A 27,931-nucleotide genomic window follows, 5' to 3' on the forward strand; every position below is an offset into this window, starting at 1 on the left:
GAGCTGGCCGTTGTCTTTAGAGAAGGTCATTGGCGGCTCTCTGGGAAAATTACGACGACTATTTTCCACTCTATTAAGCTACTTCACTTAGCACAATTAGCTGCACACACAAAGGTTAAAGACGGAGACCTCCTCCTTCATGACGGAGGAGATCGCATGTGCAGGAAAAAAGTGTCACAAAGTAAGCCTGAGGTCCTTTTTTTTAACTAAAGTTTCAGTTGGTGGATCATCTGCGCAAACTAATAACCAGGTATTGTTCCGTCCTCTGATTGGTTGGTCAGCAAAACACGTGTAGTGATCTGCACATGTAATGACCAGCATTTCTACTGAGTTTGTCACTCCAAAAAAAATAGATGAGGGAGGCGCAAAATTAATAAATAACACATTTTTGGAAATGAATGTCATCCAGTACAACTATTCACAAGCAAATTAATGTGGCGAAATGGTCACACACCACAAACATTTTGCAGAGCTAAACACTCGCAGCTCAAAATGTTGGCATGTGTACACACTGTTGTCTGGATTTCATGACACAAGCTTTGCTATGAACCAAAGAAAACCTGACACCAAGTAAACAGCAGCAAGGGTGAATTACTTTGTTTCTTTTAACCCTTGTGATGACATCACAAGGTGATAAGTGAAACTGTCATCACCATCATCATAATATAAAACATGTGAAGCACGGTGGTGGCAGCTTTGCCTAACGACTGGCGAACGTCTGGCGATATTGAACGTACCCTGACGTGAACGCAACATTCGCTGCCTTCGAAAACACTCACAATTGTTCAGTGGGATAGGGGCTTTAGACAAGCTGAAGGGAATTATTAACTGTTCCAAATGCCAGTCAGTGTAAGCAAGCATGGCACATTTAAGTTATTGCAGAAAAGCAAAACAAGTCGGGAAAAGTCGACTAGAACATCTCAAATTCAGAGGCCCTTTAAACGGTGGCAAGTGCGTGCTTTCCAATTAACATGAACTTGAATGTGACTGGTTGATTCTGACCATTGCCACATGCCATTTTTTTTTAATTATTACGTGCGACCTCTAAAAGATTTTAAAAAGACTCAATTGAGTTGCACAGGTATTACGTCACATTGCTTGTGGAAGAGTTTTTGAAATTATGTTGGTCTGTTTTTTAAACATCTTTCTATATCGTCTGGCCTGCTGAGGTTTCAGTTATGTTGGAAGACAATAAGAATTTGAGCAAATGGCCACAAAGAGCTAAGAATGTTTAATTCAATTTGCAGGTCAGTATTTATATATAAAAAAAAAGGCACAGTACTAAATATTCACATCCGAGGTAAGGTTCACTACTGTTCAAGTCTTGAGGCACAAACAATAAATGAAATCACACATGAGCTCACTCGCAGGTCCAAGTGAAAACCCGGCCCCAGGCGTCACCTGCCAACAGTGTCGCATGGCTCCTACACAAAGACATTTTTGTAACTTTATGCAACAAAACATGATTTAGTCCACCGGTTTCCAGTGTGTGTTACTATGTGAATACCTGGACATGGCCAACGCTGTGATAGCTGGATTAGTTTTGCTTCGATGCTGCGGCACAGCCTGACTTCTGTTCAGTTCCCGACACAACGCCAGACGTCTCTTCCAACGTTTAACCTGCTGCGGGCCGTTCGCTGTGGAAACATCGTTGCAGCATGACTTGAGTGTTATGATGGTAATCACCATGTGAGCCTCCTTAACCCCACCCCTTTTTAGCCATCTCAGGGGGCGGCCATTTTGTCACTTCTGTCGACTGAAAATGACATCACAGATGCTCAGGGCTCATGGAAACGACCAATTACGGCTCAGCTTCAGAAAACAGGTCAGCCGTGATTGGTCGTTACCTGAGCCCTGAGCAGTAGTCATCTCATTTTCAGTCGACAGGAAGTGACAAAATGGCCGCCCCCAGAGATGGCTAAAAAGGGGTGGATTAATCCTTATTCCACAAATGCAATATTTATCAGAATGCCTTGTTTCAACTAGTGGGCTTGCATAGAACATATTCTTGAAAAAATATGTTTGCGTTGACTTCCTCTTGAAGTATTCAAATGATCTCTTAGTGATCAATAGGCTGCCAAAGTGAAAATCCTTTAAATATGAATGTTAAATGTTACATTAAGAGTAGTCTCGGTGTAGTTTACCCAGCACAACGCTCCAGTGAGGTGAAGTGGGGCTGTAACCGACCAACATATGCCAAATTGGATCTGGGTATTATTGCTTTCTAAATTATACACACACACGAACGTCAGCAGATTCACTCATCAGTGTTTACTGCCTCTATGTTTAATAACTTTATAACAACATCCTTCCTGCTAGCCCTAACACTAGCGAGGGATCTGAAAAAGCACACCGCCTGGCTCGGAGAAGAGCGCTTAAAAATAATCATCTCACACTTAAGGATTTATCTAATTAGAAGTGTGTTTTCCTTGTGAAACTAAAAAGTAAAAATACTTTTGGTGCAGTTTTCCACTCGGCCACTCCCTTCATCTCGTCTGTTATAAATAGATCCGTATCAGATCGTAAAGCGAGCAGCATTACCGGCGCTCTCTGTCAGCGCTGTTGGGTCTCGCCCTGGGGACACGGGCTCTTCTGGAGGGCCAGTTAATTGTGTTCCGGTGTACTCTCTCCTCCATATCTGTGTGAAAGACACATAACGAGTAGCAAAATCAGACATAATTCAACATAATAGCAAACGCACACGCGCGCAGCGGGGTACGCGCACTCTCCATAACTCAAGGTAATAATAAAGTAATAATACCAATTGTGAGCATGTGCTGGCATTGGCACCCATTCCCTAGCGAGGGCCTAATTTAAGAGTTTGCAGTTTGATTGCAGCAAGGCAGCAATATGCTTATATCAAACACACACAATCCTTATGCTGTTATTATTACCTTGATGGACACCAGGCTGCAACCTGCGAGGCTAGTAGCAAAGTAATGACATGCTTTCAAACACTATGCAGCTGTGCACTGTATAAAGCAAAACAATAACCTCCTTCTTGCACCTGTTAGTGCCAGAAAAAGTGCAGCGACTCTCAACTGGAGGTGATTGAAACTTGAGGCCCTATTTTGTGCAACTGTTATATTTCATTATTTTACTGTATTTATTTTTGTACAAGCAGTTGTCATGTTCGTCCTTAGTTTTATTCAGTTCCTCTGGAAGGCATTTTGAAAGTTTTGTTTAAAAATATGATACGGATGATATATTTCAAAGGTTATCTTAAAATGTTCTCTATTCGTTAAGAGCTCTAGTTGAATACTCGCCCGTATGACGCCATCTGCACAGCCGGTGGCCACGACATTCCTGGCATCCCACTCGTGTCGCTGTGTGAAGCTCACACAGAGGATGTCAGCACGAGGCCCACAGGAAGTGTCAGTGCAGGCCAACAGTTGACCCTTCAACGTCCACAGGTAGAGCACAGGCCCGGCACATGACGCAATCTCACCCTTGGACAGAGCAGTGCAGCGTTAACGCCCTTCAGTGCACATATGTTGACAAAAAAGAGGATACACACAGAACAGCCTCCCTTCCTTATTGTGTGAAGGGCGTGAAGACATGACAGTGCTGAGCCAGAGAATAAATGATGAGACTCAGGTCAGACTTACCGTGAGGTCATTTATAGCCACTGCACAGATGCTGCTTGTATGTCCCACCAGCTGTGTGATGTAGCTGAGCTCCTCCAGATCCCACAAGATGCACGTGAGATCAGCCGAACCGCTCACTACCAAGCTATGGACCTCAGACGCAGTCATGCATGTCACCACTTCAGTGTGGCCGTATAGCGGCTGTGGGTAAAAATGATACACGGTAGAGTGTGTTCCCCCAAAAATTTGACCGTCCTCCGTCCACGACCTGGGCACCCTTCCATCATCGTTCCTCCATCCTTAGTCATAAAAATAATCGCAGATGGAGGCGTCTATAGGGTGGAAGTCTTTTTTAAAAATTTTTTTTACCAAAAACATTTTTGGAATAACATTGACAATATTATTACAATTGATGTCAAACGAAACTGGAGCTGAAAATGTATTGAAAAAAATATTAGAAGGAAATTCAGAGAGACAACAAGAATGTTAAAAAAACAAAAAAAACAACAACATGGTGGTAGACTCACCTGTCTGAGTTTCATGTGGGTGACTTTGTCCTTATTGATCGCCACATCCCACACACAAACCACAGTGCTGCTTCCCGCAGTGATGATGGTCATTGGGTTTGGACACACAGCGCACGTAGTTGGCCCCCAGGCACATAAACTCTCACACACGGCAAATGTCTTGAGATGGACATGCAAACAAAGACATGATGATGCTGTATTGTTCTTGAGGATTTCATTAACACATATTATATATTAACCATAGGCCATATAAGCTGTCCCAGCATTGGATCTGTAGTCGTTCCCTTTTCCTTTTTTCACTCGTGCACTAAATCAAGTCCCAAATTACCTTTTCAGTGATATAGTTTCCAAAGGTGCAACTGTTGTCAGGGAAACCCCAATTGAAGAGGCAGCTCAATGAAGGAGACAGGAAGAGTCGGTTACTCTCCAGGATCACCACTTCTTTTTCCAAACACACTATTTGACCCACTGGACCTCTTGGCAGTTCTAAAAAAAAAAAAAACATCATAATGCTATGTGACTGTGACTGGAACATTGTGCAGCAAGAAATTACTACAATTTTTTTTTAATCTAAATCCTGTTACTTAAGTCGTGCTTATCTATTAAATTAGTTCGCAAATTAAAACAAAAAAAATGGGGAGCTAACTCCAACTTAAAAAATATATAATTTAACCACCCTGAGCAGTTCAAGCTTGTCCCGAATGTCATTTGGTCAATCACAGAAAACGTCAGTTGGCAGATTACACGTAGGCTTAGCGTCTGTCCTTAGCAAACACCGGCATCCTAGTCGGCTTCAGAAGTTGCATGTGTGTGTGAGAGAGACTGCACACATGCAGTGTGCAAGGAGCTGTAATTGTTCCTGTAATTGACCTATCCGTACAGGCACAAATCATTACATCCTGTCACCAGCTCTGTACGGAAAATCCCCAGAAAGAAGCCAAGTCCCGGCGTTCCATCTTCCTATTCATCTCTATCTGCTTATTGATCAGATCAGACACTCTAAGATTTAATATGAAATGTAATATGCAGGAATCTCTCCCTGAGCATTTGCAGATTCATCTCCTCTCCCTCAGTGGGCCTGTAGGGATATTCAGATTATTAAGTAGAGCTCAGCAAAAGAGTCATCTCCATATCGTAGTTCACAGACAGCGCCTTCCACCCCGTCCATAGTGTAAATTAAAATATGGATGCTCTCGCACTGTTGCAACGATCCCCCGGAGACCGCGACACATCTCGTATACAATAATTGGCGTCAAATGGTGTGAGATAAAATAAAGGCGGGGAACCACACAAAGTGGTGGCAGATGGAGATGACAATAATTGCATGCTATTTTATGGATTGTAACCATACTCAATACTGGAGTTACTGTTGTCTTTACAGTGGATATGGAATGTGACAGCAGACATGTAAAAAAAAGATGGGGTTTTGTATGGGAAAAAAAATCGACCATCAATCCACCAATTATTTTAGCGAAGCAATATTTTGAATAAATTATATCATAACCTCATATATTTTCAATTGGATTTAAGTCCGTACACTTATTATACACGAATTATCCTCTGATGTGATATTTAGTGTAACAGAAGTCAAAATAATACTAAAAGGTTGCTTAAAGCATCTAACTTCAGGGATGGTCGAACTTTTTGGGGTGAAGGGTGTCATTAGATTTTTTCAGATAGGGCCCCCAATGTGTGCCTAAAAACAGGTAAATTCATTATTATTGTTAACAGATTACAATTAATTAATCAACTGTTTAGTAAAAATACATTTAATTTTAATGCATACTTGTTTTTGTTTTACTGTTGTTTTATTTACACCCAATACATTAACCAATTATTTAATTAAATAAATACAAATGAATAATGAATAAATACATTATAGTTAAGCAATTATAGTACAAAACAAATGCAACACATATTTAAGACTTTTGTAAATGCTCGGTGGTCCAGATTAAAGAATGGAGCAGGTGAATGTGGCCCCACGGCCACACTTTGCACACCCCTGCTTCAAGCGTACCTCTAAATGGTTGTGCAGTCGTCTTGAGTTTGTCGAGACTGAAGAAAAACGGAGTTGGATGAGGTGGTGATGGCCCTTCTTTCTTTGGATGGGGTTTAGTGAAGAGCTATGGCAAGGACACAAGGTTGTTTTTATTTAAAGAAAGAAAATTGGGTGACCAATGTGTTTCATTGTTTTTTTTACCTGTTTGGGAATTTGGCCAAAGTTGCTGACATATCCCAAAATTGTGCTCTTAACGAGCGGATCCTTAGCATCTTGACGGCCTCTCTGGGCGTAAAAGTAAGGATGGAAGGTGTTGACACTTTCGACAGCAGCGGGGCCTTGTTGTCGGTAGCCAAAAATCAGGTCAATCCACAAGTGGAGGTGTGAGCTCACGTAGTCACTTTCCAAGGCCTGTTATAAACAACCCAGGTTATTGTTGCAAACCACTACACTGGCATGCAGAGCGTCGTAATAACAGTGAGGCCAAGGTCATCAGTCAAACTTAATATGAGACTATAACACCACTTGTTTTAGAATGCGCAAGCAGTCCAATTAAAAATAAAAAAAAAAACCGGTATGATTTTCAAAAAGTCCATTTAAAAGTCAGACGCCGCATAGTTATGCGCGTACCACCATGTTGGCATTAAAGAAGGATTTGTCTAGAATTAGCTAGAGATTGGTTCTGAAGAGTTAATAAGGAAAAAGAGGGCATAAAAACCTGCAGCATGCTGGCAAATATTCTTAATAATCCCACCCTGGAGTAACGGGGGGGCTCGTAATGAGGATGTATTGTCGTAATTGAATTTCTGTATGGAAGAAAAACAATCTTCAAATGTTCCTAATTTTATGAGCATAGTTCAGTAGATTTTGCCATGATAACAGTGAAGATACACCAGGATGGAAAAGAAGGGAGAATCGAGAGTAAAACAAAGAGAGAAGCCCGCAGACATGATGCATTGTGGGGGAAAAGAAAGGCATTGGGTTGTGTTGAATAGGCCGGTTGTCTGCAGAGATTTTTTATTGAAAAGCAAGCAAAGTGGCTGTTACATTAGACAAAAATGAGAACACAAGCAGAGCTGGGAGTTCCGCCTATGTGACGAACCGGTCCGTCTATCTGTCACTGACAAACGCCCGTTTTGCTGACTGTTGACGAATGATGGGTACAATTTTAAAATAGACGGACTAAGCATAGTCAGAAGCCGCTCCTTTATTGAATCCGTCATTCGTCTTCCGTCCGTCATTAGTCTATTTTTTGCGGCGGGGCTTCGAGTGAAAGTTTAGTCGGACTCGCCGACGGATGGCCATTTAAAATTATAGACCTATAGACGGGAACTATTTTTTTCACCCCTAGTAAAAATGGAAATGACGGAGGACGGAAGGGTACCCACATATACCCATAACAGTGTATAATTAAAACAAACAAACACTGTTAACCACACCAGTACGCGGACCATCTTACAGTGAACCTTTGCTTCGTATTTTAAAACCGCATTGTATGGGTTTGGTTATGAATAGCAACAATACTGTAGGTCTTACGGGGAAACTCATAATGTAATTAAGTAGTAGTGTCCGACACTGAGGGGGTGAGGAGGTCACTGACCTCACGCTGGATTCTAATGAACTCCTGTGGGTCATCTTTGGCCCATGCCGGCAACTCCACATCTCCCAGGACGGTTCCGTCCGCCATGCAGCCTACAAATGGAACATAGGAAGATAGCTTATCAACAATATTATTGCTATGATATCGTATTCTAACATGTTTTGCAAATGTTTATCATGAGTATTCACAAAGCGCCATGGTGATGAAACACGCATAACGTGTTATACTTTGAGATGATAGATCAACTTGATATCAAACTAAAAGAAAGTTGAATTTCAACTCTCTCTAGACAAATAAATGAGAGAATAGTTAGTCGATCCCCGCTGACCTGAGCCAAAGGCTCCCCATACCCTGAACTAGTCACTAGTCCATTGTAAGGCATAATCTGTGCAGTGTCATATAAAAGGAGAGCGTTTTGGAGCCGGACCCAGCTGTATGTGGTTGGAGTTGAGCAGAAAGTCTGGCAGGTAGTAAAACTCGGGAATCAGCTCTCTGACGTCACTCATGTTATCTCGGGAGGCCGACTCCCACTCCTTGTTTACACTATAAAACATCCGCTCGGGGATATCAAACCCTCCCTGCGAACAGAGAAGACAGACAAAGTGAAAGATTCATGTAATGTTCCATTTGTAGTGTAGTCAGAGAAGAGAACCTCACTTCAGACAAAGGGAGCTTTTCATGCTTTCATAAATTCCTATAATCTGTGATGAAAATCTCATGAGAAGGAATGTAATTTAGAGTAAAACAATTATTGAAATGAATGAAAATAGCTTATATATTGATAAACCCGGTTAGAGATGTAAATCCAGTTATGGATATTACAACACGACTGTTGTTCGCCTCAGTAGACAAAAAGCCACAGTAATTCACCAGACTAACATCTTTATTGCTTTATTCTGACTATCAAATATGCATGCCTTTTCATTATAATCAATTGGACGCCGTATTGGAAATTTGCAACATCAATGGCTATCTTTATGGGCTGCTTTTAGATGCCTCCTGCAATTATTTGCATATATATTGGAATCTCACCATCATGTTTTCAAAAAGAGAGAAACATACAACCAAGAACAGATGCTGCACAAACATCCAAACAGATTATTTATTTCATTTCTCCAAATCTATTTTTTTATGAAAATGACCACGCACAAGTGAACTGCAGACTTTGTTTGCACCACTGACAAATCAGCAGCTGACTCATATTTTCTAAGTTTATTTCATCTAAATCTATATTCATTACAGCTGCCTGATTTGAATTTTAATCATTCTAATTACTAATAAAGACCCTGTCCATACCTTGAGAAATCTCTTCACATTTGTGGTGTAGCAGCGTGTTTCAATTTCAGACCCCTTTTTTTCTTTACATTTTTATAAATTATGAGGTAAATTAATTTACTGGATGATGAACAACTCATTGAATCAAAGATGAAAGTTACCAAATTCTATAATTTTCACACAAGATTGACTGTAATAAGGACAGTTTGTGTTCATGCTCAAACGTGTATTGTGTTATACCTGCAGTGTCTGAAACGTATGAGAAAAAGGCTCCATGCGAACAAGGAAAGAGGCCACAATGATGGCTGAGGAATAGTGGGTACAGTAGTGGCATCGTGCTGACAAACCTCCTAAAAGAATTTAAAAAGAGCACAGGACGTGTTGAATACAAGATGTAATATATCACAAATGTAAGAAAAAAGGAAAATAAAAAGCTGAAAGGATACCTTCACTCTCACTGTGCTCCACTTCGTCATATCTCTGGATGAACATCTGCTTTCTTTTCTCCGTCTGAGCACCCATTGGCTTTGACAGATCTCGGAATGTTGTGGGATCTGACAGGTCCAGTGTCTGGGACATACAGTATGTACTTTGGATACAAATACAAGCATGCAGCCAGGCAATTCTAAAAAAAAATATATAACTGTAGAGGAACTGAGAACACCAAAGGTTTAACTCACAGATGTTCATAATATGTAACAATTATAAATCAGTTCACTCATCGCATTTTATTTTTCCAAACAGTTTGCGTGGCTGTTAATAAAAAAAAAAAAAAAAGAAGTGGTCATTGCATGGTCTAGAATTCAGAGATTCTCAAAGTGTGGTACAAATACCATGAGTAGTACGCAGGCTCCCAAAAGTGGTACATGAAAGAATTACTGAATCAAATGTTCAAACTGTGCATGATGCTACAGTGGCTTCAACCTTTTTTTTAAAACAGCATAGTACATTTGGTATTAAACCTAAGTAAAATTGGCATATAATCATTAAGAAAATCTAGTTTTCTAATATGTATTTAGTTTTTCTTTTTACTTCTACACTTTTATTGTATGTGCATCACATTTTCTTTGAATCATTTAAGTTAATGTATATTTTGATATAATCAGGCAAATTGTTAGTAGATAAGTGACTAACAAATATATTTAATTTTGTTGTTGGTCATTATGGTGATACTTGGAGAGCTAAGTATTTAGGTTGTACATGCTGTAAAATCTTTGAGAACCACTGACCTAAATTTAAAAAAAAAGGTGTACCTCAGACATGTAATCAGCTAGGACCCAGGGGAACACGGGATACTGCATGAGGTCATTGTATGTTCTCCCAGCAAGAGTATTCAAATGCATCAAGTACTCGAAGTTACTGATCTCCCCTTTCTGTGGGAAGAAAATGTATACACAAACGGGAAATAAATAAGACAAAGAAAAAAAATCTGACATGCATGGAAAACAACATTGTTCTTTACTTAGTGTTGATGGTATAAACAACACAGTAATTCTACTTCCTGTTTGAAAGATTACAAAGGCAACATTACAATCTAATTATGCTTATTTTCCCATTTAATTTTACTGTATTTCAATTTATGAGTCAGATTTTCTGATGATACAGATGCTGCTTACGCATTGATCTGGCGCACAAACCAGTCTTAAAGTGGATAAAAATAACAACAGATTACCATCTGAGTCATACCTGCCATTTAACAAGGGTTGTCTTCTCAACCACAGGAGTCTTCCTGATACACAAGAGAACACGTAGCTTGTATTAACACGAGAACCAAAACATTTCTTACCACATTTGAGTGATACTTGCTGCCAAGCAACTGGTGATGGACTGTAGTACAGCAGAAGTTACCCATCACACTTAGGTGATTTGGACTTTTTTTTATGTACAGTAATCGCAGCAGTACGTTTCTCATCGTACACACACTCCATTTATCTGTTCAGTCTTATTCTGTTTATGACTAACCCGTTTCTCTCTTTCTCCTGTGGTAGAATTATCTTCCCCTCCACAGTTGCAATAGCAGTACTTTTAACAATCACAGTAGTCGAATTGGTTATCTTATTACTGAATTCCTTTTATTTATTTCACCCCGACCCTCAAAACTCAGTATCAGTTACTCGAGTTAAGTATTGGTCAAGGCAGATTGCTGGGTTTGTTTTTTTGGTACTGTTTCAGGGTTGTATCAGTTTTCTCCAAGCGCCATTTACAGAGTATTTGTCACCCTGTTTTGGGTAAAAGAAAAGTGACTTGATTTAACTTAATGAATTGTGATGTGCCAATTACTTTCTTGAAATGAAATTTTTCACCAAATCAAGTTTAGCTATAGCCGGATCAATACATTTTGTATATTATGTAATGCTCTGCGGGGCGTCGTGCCCGTTCCAACAACAATATTAATATGTAAACTTGGATTAAACCTATTCTTAATAACAATAACAGTGGCCAAGTGGTGACCCAAACAAACATAATTGACTGTAGTTCGTGCACTTTATGCTTTTATGTCGTTATTCGTCACAAAGCGGCCATGCATCTCATGCATGGCGTCAATCGCCGGTAATGTAGTCCTGTGTTCAACTCTTTACGATTTGCTGTCGACTCGTCCAGTAAAAACAAGTCTTCTGAAATCTTGGGTTGAATTAATTGGTTTTAGTTTGTGAACTCCAACATCTACTGATGTAAATAGTCCGTTAACGCATCAATTTTAAGTAGAGCACCTAAGTAATGACCAGCGGCGTTATTTGTCACGCTCTGGTCGACGTCATCGCTTGCGGCAACGACACAGTTTGATGACGTCAACAATAATCCCTCTGTGGATTGGAATTACTTTATGAACATTGCGTGTGGGTCCGGAAAATAAACACAAACGGCGTCGTTGCATTTTCAAACTTCTGTAGCGCCACCATTCCAACATGTGTGGATGTAACCAGAAAATGTCGTGACATATAAAGCCGGGTGTATTTTTTTTTTTTTTAACCAAGCTACTGCCATGAACTCCAAACGAAGGATAGCGAAGGAACAAGGCAAAAGCATTCGATGTCAGATCGCACAGATGGGTGGGCGGGTTGCCTGATTGACAGGCGTCATTCTTTCGCTTTCGAAAAGCAACTGCAGATTAACAAGACGCGCCGCGACGTGGTTACGGCAAAGCGCTACAATTCAACATTCCAATGCAGTGATATTTATATTCCAGGAACGGTTACATTTAATTGCTTACTGTTATATTAGGCGTCTAGTTAAAGACTATATATAACTAAGTGATCGCTGACAGTGTTTAATTGTTTCCATTACTTCCACACTGATAGTTAATCTACGAGAGCATGGATATCTATGTTAGATTGCAATGAACATTTCATAAAGTAATTTACTCGCACAACACTATCTATCCAAGTTGTTTAATTTAAATTAGGAGAGCATTCATTTGCTCCTGAAATTTGCTTCCCCCTCTGTGGGCCAGTAACGTGACAATACAGTCCTGCTGCCAAGGACCCCGCGTTGCTAAGTAACAATGCCAAACAAGAGGAAACTTGCATTTGCCGTGTGCGGGGAAGGAAATATTGGATTCCCAAGCTTTCCTGTCCATTTTGAGGATTACAATTACCAGGTAGCACTTTAGTACATTGTCTACATGCTGACAACTAGTTTGTTGCTATGGCCTAACTTGTGTTTCTTTTTTTGGCACAGGGTCTGATGCTGTTGGTAGGCTTTTAAAACGGAATACTATCACCACTTTGTTAAATCAGAATTGGGAATACAGGACTATGGTGAGTAAATAGATTTATTTATGTTGATAATGGTCAAGTACAAAAGAACAGATTCATTTCTAAATCCTCACTTGATCCAATAAACCCTGAGCAAATTATTTTGTAAGCCCACACTAAATCAATCATTGACTTTGGCCCAGTATGTGTTATCTAATTGCAGCCAATAATTTCATGCAATAGTTTTCTATAGGAGGTTATAATAGAACAAGCACCAGTGGATAGCCCCTCTCATCCTGAGGATGATGAATGAGGCGAGAGAGGGCCTTGGGGTGTAACACAGACACAAACACGCGCGTACCTTGCTCTCTTAGACAGGGAGGGGGGAAGAGCCAAGCCTTCATCACACTCCAAATATCCCATAACTATCATTTATCAAAGTCCTGATTTGACTCTTCACTCATGTACATCCACTTTAGTACAGTGAAGTCATGTATGCCATTACACTTCCATGCCCTAAGCACCCCAAATAAACACACACTTTCTTTCCTGGCCATTCGGTGATGGAGCATCAGCACTCATTTGTTTGTGCTGCATTACCCAATGTCGCCTCTCTGCGATTGTTCCCCTGCATTAGCCTTAATTAGAGAGTCGTGCTCTTAAATACCCCCATGGGCAACAACGGGTGAGCGCGCACTAGTTCAAACAACACTGCTGCGCGCACACACACACACACACACACACACACACACACGCATACAAGATCTTAATTCCTCAGAGAGAATGCTTTTTCTATTGCCTCCGGTTATACATGAGCCTTTTTTAGTGAGTGAATACATCATATAAGCTGCGCGCAATTGCACACATGAATAAATGTTGGAAATGTTGATATAAGCCTGAAAATGTGAGATAAATCATGTGGTTATTCCCTGTGTGTGTCACAGCACCATGACCAAAAGGAAAGGAAACACAGGGACAAAGGTGACACTCAAGGAAGCCAAAAAGGCCATACGAATGAAACCCGACGGGTGGCGCCGTCTCACACTGAGCAACATGGGCATAACCATTTTCCCACAGTGTATCTTCAAACTAACTAATATGGATGAGTTGGATCTCAGCCGCAACCAGATACAAAAAATCCCAGAGGGCATCGGGAAATTGTCATCGCTCAGGTGGCTGGACATGCACAGCAACAAGCTGGAATCTGTGCCTGAGTCCATCGGCAAACTGGTGGGCCTGACCTATCTCAACCTCTGTAACAATCGTCTCACCTCGTCAGGTTTGCCCGCTACGCTGGCCTCCCTTACAAACCTGACGAGTCTAAATCTGGGGTTGAATAAACTGGATGCCCTGCTCCCTACTATGGTCCCTCTGGAGAGCCTTCAAGAGTTAGGCTTATTTGACAACCTCCTCACCGGCCTCCCAGACTTTGTGGAAGCCCTACGCAATCTGACTAAATTGAACATAAAACGAAACCCCCTTTTGAAAGTGAAGGAAGCCGGTGAGGAGATGGAAACTGAACAGTCAGACGAGGATGATGGTGTGTACCTGGTCCATGAAAGTAGACTGTGTAGTGTGTGCCTGAAAATATGTAAAGACCCAGGAGGAAGGCATTTGAGAGGGGATTGTGTGAGGGAGAAGTTTGAGGACAAAAGGTCTTATTCGGGACTCGTAACACCCAACTCGGTGGCTGCGGTCAATCAGGATGTGTGGAGGGTAAAGAATCTAGAACACTATCAGTCTTTCGAAAGCAACATTTGATGTTTTTGACGAATGCAAGCATGAAAGCATTTTGTTGTGTCAATAAATTGGTGTTTATTGACTACCTGGCATTTGCGATGACGTCAGCAACACCTCTGCCTTTTAACGACGAGGCCACCTTGCATAACCTGCAAGACAGATTTTGGATCAAAGTAACAATCGTCAAGAGATTTCACGTCCATCATTCAGAGATGTCTTTTTACCTTTTATATGCAGAGACATGGTCTTTATTTATGAACACCAAGAAGGCAGAATGGCCGTTTTTCATGAAGACCTCAATGGCATTGTCCTATGAAAGAGGACAGTGTTTTTCTTTTTTTTTTTTACCTTACTGTAACATCACCAGGTAATCATCTTGAAGGCATTTCAACTTCAAGATCTATGGCTGCAAATAGAATGTACACTAATGCATGTTTTGTATATTAAATGTTTCATCCAACCTCAACATCTAAAGTTGTGTTTACCGAACTTTCAGCTGACCCAAATAAGAAATTTGCTGGCAAACACATGCAACAAAATCATGATGAAGGAAAACTGATTTAGTACAATAAATAAGAATCAAAAGTTCCTTTGTCAATGTTATGTCACAGGTGCCAAACGCAAGGCCCATGAGCCAGATTCAACACCCCGTATCATTTTATGTAGTCCATGATTGCTTCACAAAGCCCACTTTTTTTTTTTTATTCATGTTCAAAACTACTTGGCCATCATAAAATGATAAAAACCAAATGGAGGGACAAATGTTAGGGTTCCCACACAGAATAGGGAGAAAAAGTGAGACCTCATGCACTACAGCCACATGCCAGTGTTGCACTTGTCTGCAGCCTTCATTTCCTAACAAGACAAACTATTTGTGTTATTGTTGATGTTTCATTGTGAATGTCATTAAATATGCCCCTGTTTACACATAAGGCAAGCAGTTTGTTTTGCATTTTGTCCTTTACTGTACAAAATGGGTAAGTAAAAACAAATTACATAGCTGGTGGGATAGTTCAGGTATCTGCTGATGTTTCATGTCAACCGACTATACAAACTAGCCTTTTATCAAGACACAAACACAGGAGAAGCTTGGTCATATTCCTTGTATTTCTTTAAAAACTATGGGACATAGTAGCATGTCTGTTTCAAATTCTTTCTCTCAAATGCTACGCTTGTGCTAATGGGTTGACATGAGTGGGTGAAAGCCCGACAGACACACAGTGTCAAACCAAACTGAATTGCATCCGTAAGGCTGTATTGTCTCGTGCAGAGCATGCAAAAAAGTACTCGGTTCCATCTCTAGCAACATACGCAACCAATTTCTGGCATACAGTTAAATGCCAAGGGATTATACATTTATGTGGTAACAAAACAACATGAAAGGAAACTAACAAGGCTCTCCTTAATTATTTTTATGTGGATGTTGGTAACGGTACAGAACCACATTTTAATGGCAAGATGACTAAGGGTAGCAACAAAACGTTAACATGTTTATAATTTCTTAGCAGTGTATAATGTGGAATCTCCACGTGTTTACGTCATCCTAATGTATATGCTCTGTGCTTGTGATCCCATCTGACCAGGCACCAGAAAAAGCATTCAGTTGTTGATGATTTTGCCAATGGAAACGCATCAACAGCAACTAGCGCAGTGCGAATCTAAGTCGGTTCCATGCAGTGGAAACGGGACTTAAATTTGTAAAAGGTTGTTCTACCGTAAATCCTAAAGTTTATAAAGACTTTCAAAACTACATGTTGTACTGTATAATCACAATCTAATCCTTTTTAATTTCAAGAAGCATACGTGTCCTCTTAAACACTGCTTATCCTGTACAGGGTCGTGATGAGGTGCCGGAGCCTCTCCCATCTGTCTTTGGTCGAAAGGCAGACTACACCCTGAGCTGGTCGCCAGCCAGTTGCAGGGCACACGCAGATGCCGTCACCGAGCAAAAACCAATTCCACGCTGCCCGAACACGAGTCAGGCGAGTGTACCACTACACCCCGAGTGACCCCGAGAAGCATATATCAATGTATAAATAAATGTATTAATTTCTCTTGTCATCAATGTGGGATGTTTAACCTCTAACAAGAACCGCATGAATCGGGCCTCCTTGACGTCCTCATACAGCCAGTGTCTGCAGCTTGACGTTGACTCCTTACTCAGCATGCTGGAGATGAAGGAATCCCTCACACTGGAGAAAGAATTTTAAGACTGAATAAGGCCAGAAGCAACCTGACATGTGTTGTTGCGCAATCACAATGTACAAAACACGCAGTCGTACCTGCTGGGGTGGTGCTTGGTGCAGCAAACATCTCCAGACGGCGTCAGAGTGAATCCTTCACACAAGAGCAGACTTTCTTTGGCAAAGAGCAGCACCCCTTCAGTCACTCGGAGGCCGCTCACCATCACAACACACATCTTTGCTTTGACCTAAGCAAGAGATTCATTGAAGCGCATTGTGATGTGCACATTGCATATCCAGCCAACACTTGATTGATCATTTTAATCACATATTTTAATCATTATTAAAAAGACACCATTGACCACTTCATTATAGGAGCTGATTGATGGGGAGAATAAGGCCTGGCCCCTTTTCCAACATCTTTATTCAACACCAAAAGGGCCCGCATGCTGCTTTCGGGGCTGGTTGGAGTTAATGCTAACTGCACAGTGTTAATGTGTGTAATTCTATTGTCTCCCCCCTTATTTCACAGTGAGTGTGCACACCTGGTTGCCCCCCTGTGCTGGCCCCTCTGGGACACAGAGCCCAAAAACCATATGGGGCCCCAACATAGCTGCAGGCCTCTCACAATTTATACTAATCAAATCAGACTCTCTACCCCCCCAGACATAAGAGTCACACTTGTGAAGGAGGAGGAGGTCTTGCCTGGCCATTATTAGGGGAATTAATCACTGTCACATACACAATAGGCAACCTGCTAAACGATCAGAACCTCTTGTCTGAATGCACACAAACGTACGTGCGATGATGAATAGTGTCACGTGAAAGCCTTTAAGAGTCAAAGTGAGACTCAGCGACATGGCACATAATTTTTACCCATGGTTAGATTAAATGGCAATTTCCATTAGCGAACACAAGCCGCAATCCGCACAATTGGCCCGAACAATGACTAGATTTCAGAAAAACTGGCCAGAATTATTATCATCAACGACTAAATACATAACAATAAACTTGTTTCCTTATCTGTGTATTGTGCAGGGGACAGATACGCATTATGAGTCTGAGAGAGATTTAGCTGCTGATTGGAAGGAGAGAAAAGAAGGACTTTATTGACAGAGCCTAATGTCAGACCATTGATTTCTCCCCACACACATTACTGTCATAATCACACTATTGGCGCTGGAAAGCTAATTATGCGTGGGTCTGCTTTTGTGCGCTACTGTCCGCACTGTGTGTTAATCTGTATCTGTGTGTGCGTGTGCATTTCTCAAAGCTAATGACTGTGTTCATTTGACAGGATGCTCAGCAGGACTCACACACTTGAACCACTGCGAGACAACTACGCGGATCACACACTTACTAAGCAGATGTAAGACAGCTTCCATCACCTCCTACTGTTTTTATTAATACATCTGTCAGAAACATTAAAAGGCGCGGCTGGTTGCCGGAGCAAAGAGAATCCCTGTCAACATGTGCCGTCTAACTCGGTGGAAAAATGAAAAGAGCTGAGCTGGGCCTTACGCTAATGAGGAAAAATGAAATCCTGATAGCAGCATTGAGCTGTTGGAGTCCCTCAGTCCACTACTGATAATTATTACGATAGCAAACTTGGCAAACCGGCAAACTACTACAGACTCTCGCGCCACGGTACCTCCTCTCCATGATAGAGCTCCTGCAGGATGATGCGAATGTCAGCGCAGGTTTGCGAGTGGGAGCAGGGCTCGGGGGTGACGGGGTCCATGTGGTCTTCAAAGGCAGAAGGTGTTTCATTCAAAACAGGAAAGAAGGTCAGCTGATCACAAGCCTGTCCTTCATCCTCATCTTCCTCTTGAGCCTCGGCGCCAATTTCGCATGGAATTTTTGGCTCTGGTACAGAGGGAAAACATGACTTTCGCACTGATAAAAAAAATAAAATAGTTATGGCAGAGTTAAGTTTCTGTTTTATTTTGTGTTTATTTTACCTGTGTCAGCTTCTGTTCTGTTGTTGCTTTCTGCAGATGCGACCTTCCTCACACCCAGAGACAGAGCTCCCAGCACCTTCATAAATATCATCACATTATATATTCTATTATTTTTTATATTCTTTTTTTTTTTCATCCTTTTCCATCGTCGCTCTTCGATGCAAATACTGTTGGCACTTAACGGGGCAATGTTCTGCCTTCAGAGATAGTGTCAGAGCCGTAACAGAGGTGGGACGGCGTATATGTGTAATGCAATGCCATTTGTGGGACATTTCACACTTCTCCTGCACTATTATGATGAAAGCAATTGTTGCCATCCGATTATTATTTTGTACAACACACCAGACTTTGGCTTTGATGGGTGCCGTGTTGTTGTGTGAGTGCTCCGTACATTTGCAGCAATACGTACTGGGGTCTGTGTAAAAGGCAGTGATGAACAAATGCTCAATCATCTGTTACGTATCTGATGTCTCAATCTTGTGGGATATCTGTGTACAAGAGGCTATTGTGCTAATGTTTGTCTTGGTGCAACTGATGCACTAACAAAAATGCATGGACATAGACAACCACGATGCACCCCACGTAATATATTCTTGATTTTCTCATGCATTCTCATACAGAACTATGTTGAAGTGCATAAAATCACAATTAATATGAAGTTTCTCTACCTATGGGGAAGTTTGTAAATGCACTTTCATCGCCCTTTTGACAAAAATGGAAATGTCCCAAAAATGTATCTTAAAAGAAAAGTTCTGCATTAACACATTCTGAATCAAATTATGACTTGTTTTATGCTCGTGAAAAAAAAATCTCTCTGTGGCGGACACTGCAGACAAACAGCTATAAATCCAAAGTATCCCGGTGGGACATATGCAGAGATTGCCTTTTCCGGTTATTACTGTACCCGTCTGGATCGTCTCAGTTCCTTTCTGCGGATGCGTAGTCGAGTGCGGTTGGGTCCTTCGGCAGCGTCTTGCACCCAGTCACGACTGAGCAGCACGCCCGGACTCGGCCCAAACACGGCTCTCTCCCTCAACAGCTCTGCCTCCACCAGCAGCCATTGGGAGTTGACCCGATCCCACTCACTGGCTCGTAACTGGGCCGCAGCCAAAAGACAAGAGCACAGGGATGGCAAATACAAGTAAATGGCTTTGTTCTTCCAAACTACATTCCCAAAAGTATTTTCTTCAAACCTGCAAGTGGTTTGTCCTCATATTCTCAAACATGCCGTTTCCCCTTTGTCGGTGCGACTCCATGTAAGACAGAAACTCCTGCAAAAAGACAAGCAAAATAGTGCAAAAGCAATCGTTCCTCCTTCCGCGCACACAGATATTGTATATTCATATTGTTATTTCCTCATGCAATTACAATGCATTCATACAATTACATTGGCTCTAAATTGCATTCACGGGGGCCAAATAAGCTAGTGGCTACAGACTTACAATAACCCCTGTCTGAGAATGTAATCCTTTGTTGGTGTGATCTAATTAACATAAACATTAATATCACTGAGCCGCAGCGCAGTAGGGGGCAAGGTAAATGTGTGTGTGTGTCGATTAAAAGAGAAAAGAAAAAATAACAAGCGGAGCCGTGTTGACACTGCAGGATGCTCATGTTGAGCAGACACACTGGGATCATATTCGCACTGTTAACTGCTTCATTAAGCCCATCATCACAGCAGTGCTCGCTGAGAGACGAGTGAAACAACATGTGTCCATCCTCACTGCTGACCCACGACGGCCATTTAACTGAAGGAATGAACACGCAGTCACTCTTTATATGCACTCTTATTTACAGATGCTAATTCTGTGTTTTGGGGTATAACCTCATAAATGAACAGCACAACAATACGCAGCGAAAAAAAAAAAAAAAGGCTTCTGTTTTATAAAAAGAAGCAAAAATTAAACTCATTCCAAAATAAACCCGTGACAATCAAGTTTTGATTTGGCAAGACTGCTGAAGAATGAAAATGGCACAGTGTGTCTTTCGAAATGTTGTGCAGTGGAAGAAAAGCAGAAGTAATGCAAAGGGGGATTATGAAAATATTACAGAGAGGAGAGTAATAACGAAGTTTGCAAACCAGAGCCGTGGCGTTACAGATAAACAGCAAGTCATCTTGCAATTCCATTCCTTCAATTGGACAAACATAAGTAATATATAGCATTAATTACCCTATTTAGCAGATAGGAGACTCATTGGCTTTTAAATGCTGCATTAAATACATAACTCATCCCTTCCCGCTGCAATTAACATCACACTCATTTCCATTTTAATGACTTCCCAACAATACGCCACCTTTGATGATAAGGCAACATAATGTCAACTTCATTCTGGGCTGGTAGGGAATGTGTAATGAACTTAACGTGATCATTAGTGCTGTTAATTATCTGCGTAATGTGAGGACACAGATATGATTATGGAAACGGCATTCGCTGATGAAATAATTCTTTGGAAGGCTTGCACTGAGACTGCCTATCAGTCACTATATTTCCACTCAATACCTACAGAAGGCTTTGGGACTGCTTTTTGTTCAATGAACTGTACAGTAATGTTAATATCTGAGACGGGAAAGCCATGCTCAGCACACTGCAGAGCTGCATTAATGTGGATCCCCGGACACATCTCTCACTTGCCAAATAAAGGCCACAAGTTGATGATCCAGAAATTAATTATTGTCTCACTCACTTCTTTGTGAGGCTGGGTACAAACCGGATGAACGTTCCGTCGTTCTCCCTATTAAAGTTGAAGAAAATCTCAGACCGGCGCAGAGTGACGTGATTCAACAAAGTGCTAGGAAACATCTCTCCTGCTTCTCCTCACGTGGAAAAACAATTCATCACCCTGTCTGATAGCCTGTCAGATACTGATATGATAAAGAATAACATCAAATGAATAATGTTTTCATCAGATTGCTACCACTATAATTGCCAACCCAATTTCAGCGGGTAGGAGACGTGCACAAACACACACATACACACACCCACACGCACACACCTTGCAGGGCTGGGGCAAACACAGACGCGGTAATTTCATGCCTGTGTGCTTGAGTAATATGTCCCCGCTCCCTGCTCCAGATGGCTCGACGTCTTAAGCGTTGTGGGGGAACTAATGATGTGGACCACGTGTTTCGGGGGGAAAAACAACAATAAACGCGTCTTTAACCTTCAGCGGCAAACTGTGTGTTGCAGCGAATGTTCTTGTGAATGGGCCGAGCAGATATCAATTACTATGCCCACTCAGGGGCAATCAGCTGTGATCTTCCAAATCCATTTTAAGAAATAATAAAAACACTCCCACAGGGCTGGACGGCCCACAGCACAAATACAGCAGCGAGTGACTTTGGAATGAGTGTCGGTTGGTTTGGCAGTGTCTTATTAATGAAAGGATGTGAGCGCGTACCTCCGCTGTCACCGTCTCCTTGTTCTGCCTCCCCATAGCTGAGCGTACTGCGCTGCTGATCATATCAAACTTCTTGAGAGGGTTGCTGGCCATCGCTTGCTTATGATTCTCTGTGAGGGTGTTATACACACACACACACACAAATGTGAAACGTCAAGTACACGAAGTTAAAGTGCATGCATCTACAAATCGCTCTGACAGTACTGAGAAACAAATTTCCTTCTGTCATGGTAAAATACAACACTGCTCTCAATGGAAAATGGAATATAGTATTTCCTTTCATACACTCAGCTTTTGTTTAATGCCATTTTTTTCAATTTTTTCATCATGTTGCTATTCTATTAAAAAAAAGGTAGCACCACTTATCAGTGAGTTGCATCTAACTTTTTGTTACTATCCTTTTTTTTTAGATCATACTTGCATGGGTGTTCATTTGAAAATGACATTTTGCTGAACTGATGTAGTAAAGTTCAAATGTCAGTATTGGGAGTGCAAACCAAAACATTAGCGGGGATGCGCTAGCAGGTGCAATGACGATGATGACTTAATTTACACCCCCACAATTTTATATATTTGTTATTCCGGAAGCATGTATGAAAGTGGCAACTTTCACATTAACCAGTACCCAGAAGTAGCTCTCAGTTTCAAAAAGCTTGGTGGCCCCTGACATACAGTATGTCTGATTATAAGTTATCATTTCTGATTACATAGTAAAATATCAGTTCACATTGCATGGGATCATGTCTTATATTATTCATGTCATAAAGTATAGTATCACATACATCATGTGTTATTGTGGCATATCTGCTTTTAATTGTAGCAAAACCCAAAGCACTTTCATACTGTATTGTATCATTTGATCATATTATATAAACATCAAAATATTGTATTTGTTATATGTATTTCATAGTATTTCATCTTGTTATATCAAGTTTTACTCTCATCATATCTGACATTATTTTCCAATCATATTATAATGACACATCTTAAGAGCTGACCTGAGTGTAGCAGCCAGGCTTTGTGTGCCGTCTCCTCCCACAGTGGGCTGATGTCAGTCATATTCACAGGTGTCCTCTGAGCAGTGTGGCTGGCTGAGATCTCAATCTTGTACGCTTCTTCCAGAGTGTGCCGCCGCTCCGTCATCAGCTTTGACCAGCAAGCCTTTGCTAAGGACACCAGCTCTTTGTCATCTGATACACAAATGCAGATTAGTCCGAAACTCTCAAAGCATACAAAAAAATGTTTGAATACACCAAGAAATTTTTAAGTGGTGAATTTCGTACCAGTGGGAAATTCTGCCACAGATTCTACGTCCACTTCATGTTGTGTTTTAGTGTGAAATAAGTTTGCTGAAACTTTCCTGTTGTGCACTTTTTGGGCTCCGCACATAAAACCTTCCGGGTAACTTAAAAAAACACACACACACACACACACACACACAATCATACGCATACTATGTCAGTTTAATATTACAAGTGTGTAAACATGAGTCCCTGCACCTGAGTTAGCTATTACCTGCCAGAGCCAATCAATAGCAGACAATGAAGGAGACATGTAATAAAGTTCACGTTTGAATTGTAAGTTGCCAAGAGAACGTCCCAGCGATCACTGATTGTTTGAAATGTTTTAACGATGCCCTCCAACTCGGCTCTGGAATGGCGTGGTTGGGAAAGGAAGTAGAGCAAGGCCTTATTTGTGCAGGAGTAGAGCGCAGACACCGTCTTCTCCTTATGAGTTGGTCCTCGTTCCAGGGCCTAATGTATAAAGAAATAATACTGGTCAGAAATAAATATCAGAGGGACCTTATTCTTCCCAGTTATATATCGGTATAATTGTACATTTAATAAACTAATAATGAGATGAAATTATGTTTTATTTATGTACTCTGTAATTTATTCTTCATGGAATCAAAATCAGAAATTATAGTATAAGTACAATTACACATTTTAGATTTTATTTTTTCATGGCTGTATAAGAGTCCTACACAATTGGGAGAGTTCCCTAGAAAATAAAATGTAACATTAATACTTTGTATATCATGTAAACAGATTGAACCCAACAGCAATCCTGCACATGCAATATACATTTGTTTTCCTTCCCCGCTGTGCTGGCCTTAGCATGCCGAACACAGCATGACACGGTAGGCTGACCTTAGCTAGGTGTTTGTATAAAGAGCATGAGCATGTGTGCGTATGGGCTCATCTCACCACTACGATCTGATCTGCGAGGAAGTTGACTAAACTCTCAGAGGCCCCCAGGAATGTTCCGTTGTAAAGTGCCTGCACCAGAACCTTACTGAAGAGCTCCACATTAGCCATCAACGTGCACATCTGGTCTGCTGGTCTCTGCCCTTTGGAGCCTACATGATACACAACATTGCAATATCATATTGGATACAAAAGAATTATAAATGAATTATGAAGTACATTTAGGAACACAGATGATCTATATGGTCACATTACCTTGTGATATAAGGTGGGTGTAATTTTCTTTATCATTGCTGAGCATGTAGATGACGTCCATCATGAACTCCAGCAGCTCAGTCTGGAAACTCTGCCTCTGCTCCAACGTTGCGCCATCTGGGCAGAACTATAATATTTATGATTATTATTATATTTAAGGATTTCCTGCAACATGAGACTGGAAAACACTCAACACAGCCATTCTGATTTTATTTGTTCTTCTAAGTACAGTAATTCCATCATTAGTGCCGTTGCCCTGCCCAATCCGTTCATTAACTAAGCAAATAGTGGCACCTTCTGGAGAAGTCATAGTTTTGCAGGTTCAACATGCAAAGAGTGTACTGTACACGTACAGTACTATCTATTGATATTTGAGTGTGAAATAGCTTGGAATTTGATCATTTATGTGTTTACTTACCTCCACCAGTAACACTAAAGGATGTGTGTTGCTGTTGCCAGACACGTTGAGAAGACTGTCCATCAGCAGAATACGGATAAAGTCACACACTGGCTTCCTGGGTGACTCAATCCTGAGTTCATCCTTACATTCGGTTATTCTACAAATCTCATGCTCACCCTGAAAAAAATGCCACCATCAGCCAAAAGGAACCAGGTAGAAATGTCATGAAAAATAAAGTGCATTTAAGGCACAAACCTCTGCACCGTACCAGGGGAACGTAACAGCAACAAGCGCGTGGAGGAACTCTATGGATGCCCACAGTGGGTCTCGGGGTCGAAGGTTATGCAGTAGGCAGAAGAACTGCATCACACTTGCCAGCAGCTGCAACTCCCATGATGCAAAAGGGCCTGGTCGATGCTTTATTTAAAAGACAGGCTGTCATTGATTTGCCTTAAAATGTATTTCACAAGTTACAAACAGTTGAGAGTATTTAATGTTTTTACTTGCGTAATGACGATTTTGAGCAGTTCAAGCAGTAATGTTGCAGCATCCACACAGAGCTGCGGAGCAGGACTGTCTGCCTGGCTGTCAATCAATGACTGGAGGGAGTCATCCAAGTTCACCTGTAAATTACGTGTGGCACAATTTGGATGTCATCAACAGATATAACCATTTACATCATTCCATCCTTTGATCCATTTTGCGTAGCGCTGGGATTGTTGGGATCGTGGGTGACCAGGAGCTAACTGACCACCCGAGAGTCGGAGAACTTGTCACCGGTGAATGGCAGGACGCAACCATTTATACATTTATTTAGTATGAGCAATTTAGAGTATTCAGTAAACCTAACATGCAGGTTTTTGGTGAGAGGATGCCGCAGAAGAAAACACTGGCACACACCCCACTGCAGGGCCTGAGCTGAGATTCAAACCCAATCCTCTTAATTTATATTTAATTGCCTGTGAGGCAGACACACTAACCACTATTCTACAATGATTGCCCATTTATATATAATGTCAAACAAAAATATTCACCTCTTTCCCTGCAGAGTGGCTGACCCTTCTTCCCAGCAGCAGAGCAGCCAGAGCTTGATAGACCTGCGGCAGCTGAAAGTGTCTGACCAGAAGACCTCGGAGAACATCAAAACCAGGGCATGCAGCACTGGAACATTCATATGACCAAGAGTGAGCACGAAGGTTGTCTGGGGGAAAGCACAAAAAAAAAAAGCTAAGTTAGTCTTGGGTCACACATTTGCACGGCCAATTGTTGCCTGAGTTTAAAGACCATATTCATAACTGCCCTTTATTGGGTATGGAAAACAAGTGGTACATGTAAATTACTCTAGATGCAAAACTATAAAATAAATAAATAAAAACAGGGCGGTCTACCGGATCTGGTGGAGCACTGGTAACGTTGCAAAAATTCCCATTTTGACTTTGAAAGACTGAGTACAAATGTATAGAAATATACAGACAATGTGTGTCGTCCATTCAGTGTTCATGTCTTGGATGTTTAAAAAAAACAAAAAAAAAACACGTATTATTAACTCCTGTGGAAATCATCCAAAATTCCCCAACTAAGCTCCAAATTTCAGAAAATTTACCAGCAGTTTTCTGCTCCTTTGCAATACTATGCTTCCGCCCTTATTCCTATTAAACAAACAAGCAAAAAGTCATCATTATATAATCCCATTCCACGTAATTACTGAAGAAATGTGTACCTATAATAGCACACGGCTGCTCCATGCCATCTATGAGGCTTCCAAGGAGCACCGCCTCCCGAAAGCTGCTCTGCTGCGTCAGACAGGACAGGAAGTGTGTGAGCAGGATCAGACCCAGTTCCACAGTGGAAGAGTGAAGGTGCGGCTTCAGGAAGAGCAGAAACCAATCGCTGCCCAGGACTTCATAGACAGCATTCTGTTGACTTGTAGCGAAAAATACAACACAAGTTTTTTCCATGACATTATGGCAAATTTGATTACATCCAGTTTTGGTTTTGCAAAGAAGTAACACGTGACACCTACTCTTTGACCAGAGGGCTGTCTGAGCCGAGGATATCACAAAGAACAAGTAACAGCTGGTTGCGGATCCAGATGAGGCTGGCAGGAGCAGAATTGTGACCTAAGAAAACAAAGATTAAATGTGTGGGGGTCATTAATACAAATCAAAAGGTGTCTTTGATGAAGACGTTGCCATGCGTTACCTTTTGCATTTTGGGAAAGATCACAGTCAGACATGCCGTGGCTTTCAACGGCATTACGAAGAGGAGGGAGTGTGTAGATGAGGAAGAGCCCAACTCTGGCAAAATACAGAATTCTTTATCTAGAATCACGGGTGTCCTACCTTTTACACTTATTCGAGACAATACAAAAGACTGAGAGCTTCTTGTTTCATTGATACAACTTGTAACGTTTACTTGTACAGATTGTCACTTAAGTCATGTATTTTCTGGCCATTTAATGTGGGATCGTCTCACTTACAAAAACAGGTACTATATTTTAAGACATAAAGTTAAACAATGACTTAAGATTCAGAATAGAGCTCCACAAACTCAAAGAAGTCATTGAATGCATAATAAATCATCAGTATAAACCCACGTATGATATAACACGTCATCCTAAACAAAACTGAAACAATGATGGCCATTTTAAAGTTTATTTTTGAAAACATCGAACCAGAATGTGTTCAGGTAGTACCTGCTTATATCCAGAGGAGTGAAGTGAGCTTTCAGGAGGCACGCGATGACGCAAGAAATAAGCTTGACTTTTTGATAAGTCACAGAAGGGTCACACAGCTCAAACAGCATATATGGTAGCACACCCATTCTGTGCATGACCACTGCAATCCTGCTCTCATTGCTGAGGAAACAGAGAGAACGTCCATCACAATCAGTTTTACTGACAGCGAATCTTATTCAATTCAGCCCATGCTTTTCTCTCACACTGACAGTAAACCTATTTCTGTTAGACTTTCCCATGATACACACGCATGATATTGATGACATGCTTCTGCAAAATGTTGACAACGTAGACGATAAGGTTTGCTGTGACTCCCAAACAAGAGTCTCTTTATTTCAGTGTCCAGTAGCTGCACAACTCATTGTC

General features: G+C 41.2%; 2 protein-coding genes across 13 annotated transcripts in view; one reads left to right on the top strand and one right to left on the bottom strand.

The window, feature by feature from the left end:
- Nucleotides 1-1,216: 1,216 nt before the first annotated feature.
- wdfy4 (WDFY family member 4) overlaps nt 1,217-27,931 on the bottom strand; it is a 59,473-nt gene continuing 32,758 nt past the window's right edge. For all 12 annotated transcript variants that reach the window (XM_086046032.1, XM_086046033.1, XM_086046031.1 and 9 more), the window contains 37 exons: nt 27,524-27,685; nt 27,031-27,125; nt 26,852-26,948; nt 26,549-26,751; nt 25,863-26,029; nt 25,332-25,451; nt 25,084-25,245; nt 24,847-25,005; nt 24,429-24,555; nt 24,174-24,325; nt 23,482-23,720; nt 23,250-23,371; nt 22,965-23,156; nt 21,967-22,076; nt 19,761-19,838; nt 19,472-19,663; nt 18,568-18,643; nt 18,258-18,472; nt 16,706-16,854; nt 16,504-16,615; nt 14,648-14,733; nt 14,510-14,572; nt 10,675-10,717; nt 10,242-10,361; nt 9,435-9,558; nt 9,229-9,338; nt 8,141-8,291; nt 7,714-7,805; nt 6,315-6,524; nt 6,132-6,237; nt 4,443-4,600; nt 4,115-4,273; nt 3,609-3,788; nt 3,267-3,449; nt 2,542-2,638; nt 1,508-1,637; nt 1,217-1,424 (listed from right to left, as the gene is read on the bottom strand). In XM_086046032.1, the coding sequence (XP_085902158.1) occupies nt 1,361-1,424; nt 1,508-1,637; nt 2,542-2,638; nt 3,267-3,449; nt 3,609-3,788; nt 4,115-4,273; nt 4,443-4,600; nt 6,132-6,237; nt 6,315-6,524; nt 7,714-7,805; nt 8,141-8,291; nt 9,229-9,338; nt 9,435-9,558; nt 10,242-10,361; nt 10,675-10,717; nt 14,510-14,572; nt 14,648-14,733; nt 16,504-16,615; nt 16,706-16,854; nt 18,258-18,472; nt 18,568-18,643; nt 19,472-19,663; nt 19,761-19,838; nt 21,967-22,076; nt 22,965-23,156; nt 23,250-23,371; nt 23,482-23,720; nt 24,174-24,325; nt 24,429-24,555; nt 24,847-25,005; nt 25,084-25,245; nt 25,332-25,451; nt 25,863-26,029; nt 26,549-26,751; nt 26,852-26,948; nt 27,031-27,125; nt 27,524-27,685 (5,005 nt within the window). In that variant the 3' untranslated portion in view covers nt 1,217-1,360. The remainder of the gene's footprint in view (nt 1,425-1,507; nt 1,638-2,541; nt 2,639-3,266; nt 3,450-3,608; nt 3,789-4,114; nt 4,274-4,442; nt 4,601-6,131; nt 6,238-6,314; nt 6,525-7,713; nt 7,806-8,140; nt 8,292-9,228; nt 9,339-9,434; nt 9,559-10,241; nt 10,362-10,674; nt 10,718-14,509; nt 14,573-14,647; nt 14,734-16,503; nt 16,616-16,705; nt 16,855-18,257; nt 18,473-18,567; nt 18,644-19,471; nt 19,664-19,760; nt 19,839-21,966; nt 22,077-22,964; nt 23,157-23,249; nt 23,372-23,481; nt 23,721-24,173; nt 24,326-24,428; nt 24,556-24,846; nt 25,006-25,083; nt 25,246-25,331; nt 25,452-25,862; nt 26,030-26,548; nt 26,752-26,851; nt 26,949-27,030; nt 27,126-27,523; nt 27,686-27,931) is intronic.
- lrrc18a (leucine rich repeat containing 18a) lies at nt 11,563-15,392 on the top strand. Its single transcript, XM_086046059.1, has 3 exons — nt 11,563-12,586; nt 12,667-12,746; nt 13,628-15,392. Exon 3 carries the CDS (start codon nt 13,632-13,634, stop codon nt 14,442-14,444), a length of 813 nt encoding a protein of 270 aa, XP_085902185.1. The 5' UTR covers nt 11,563-12,586; nt 12,667-12,746; nt 13,628-13,631; the 3' UTR covers nt 14,445-15,392.

This window comes from Filicampus tigris, chromosome 11 (genome assembly GCF_054856515.1).
Source record: "Filicampus tigris isolate MCC_2025a chromosome 11, RoL_Ftig_1.0, whole genome shotgun sequence".
In the NCBI taxonomy this organism is placed as follows: Eukaryota; Metazoa; Chordata; class Actinopteri; order Syngnathiformes; family Syngnathidae; genus Filicampus; species Filicampus tigris.

Excerpts from the sequence above, each read along its gene's own strand:
- lrrc18a (XM_086046059.1), top strand. The coding sequence starts at position 13,632 with ATGACCAAAAGGAAAGGAAACACAGGGACAAAGGTGACACTCAAGGAA.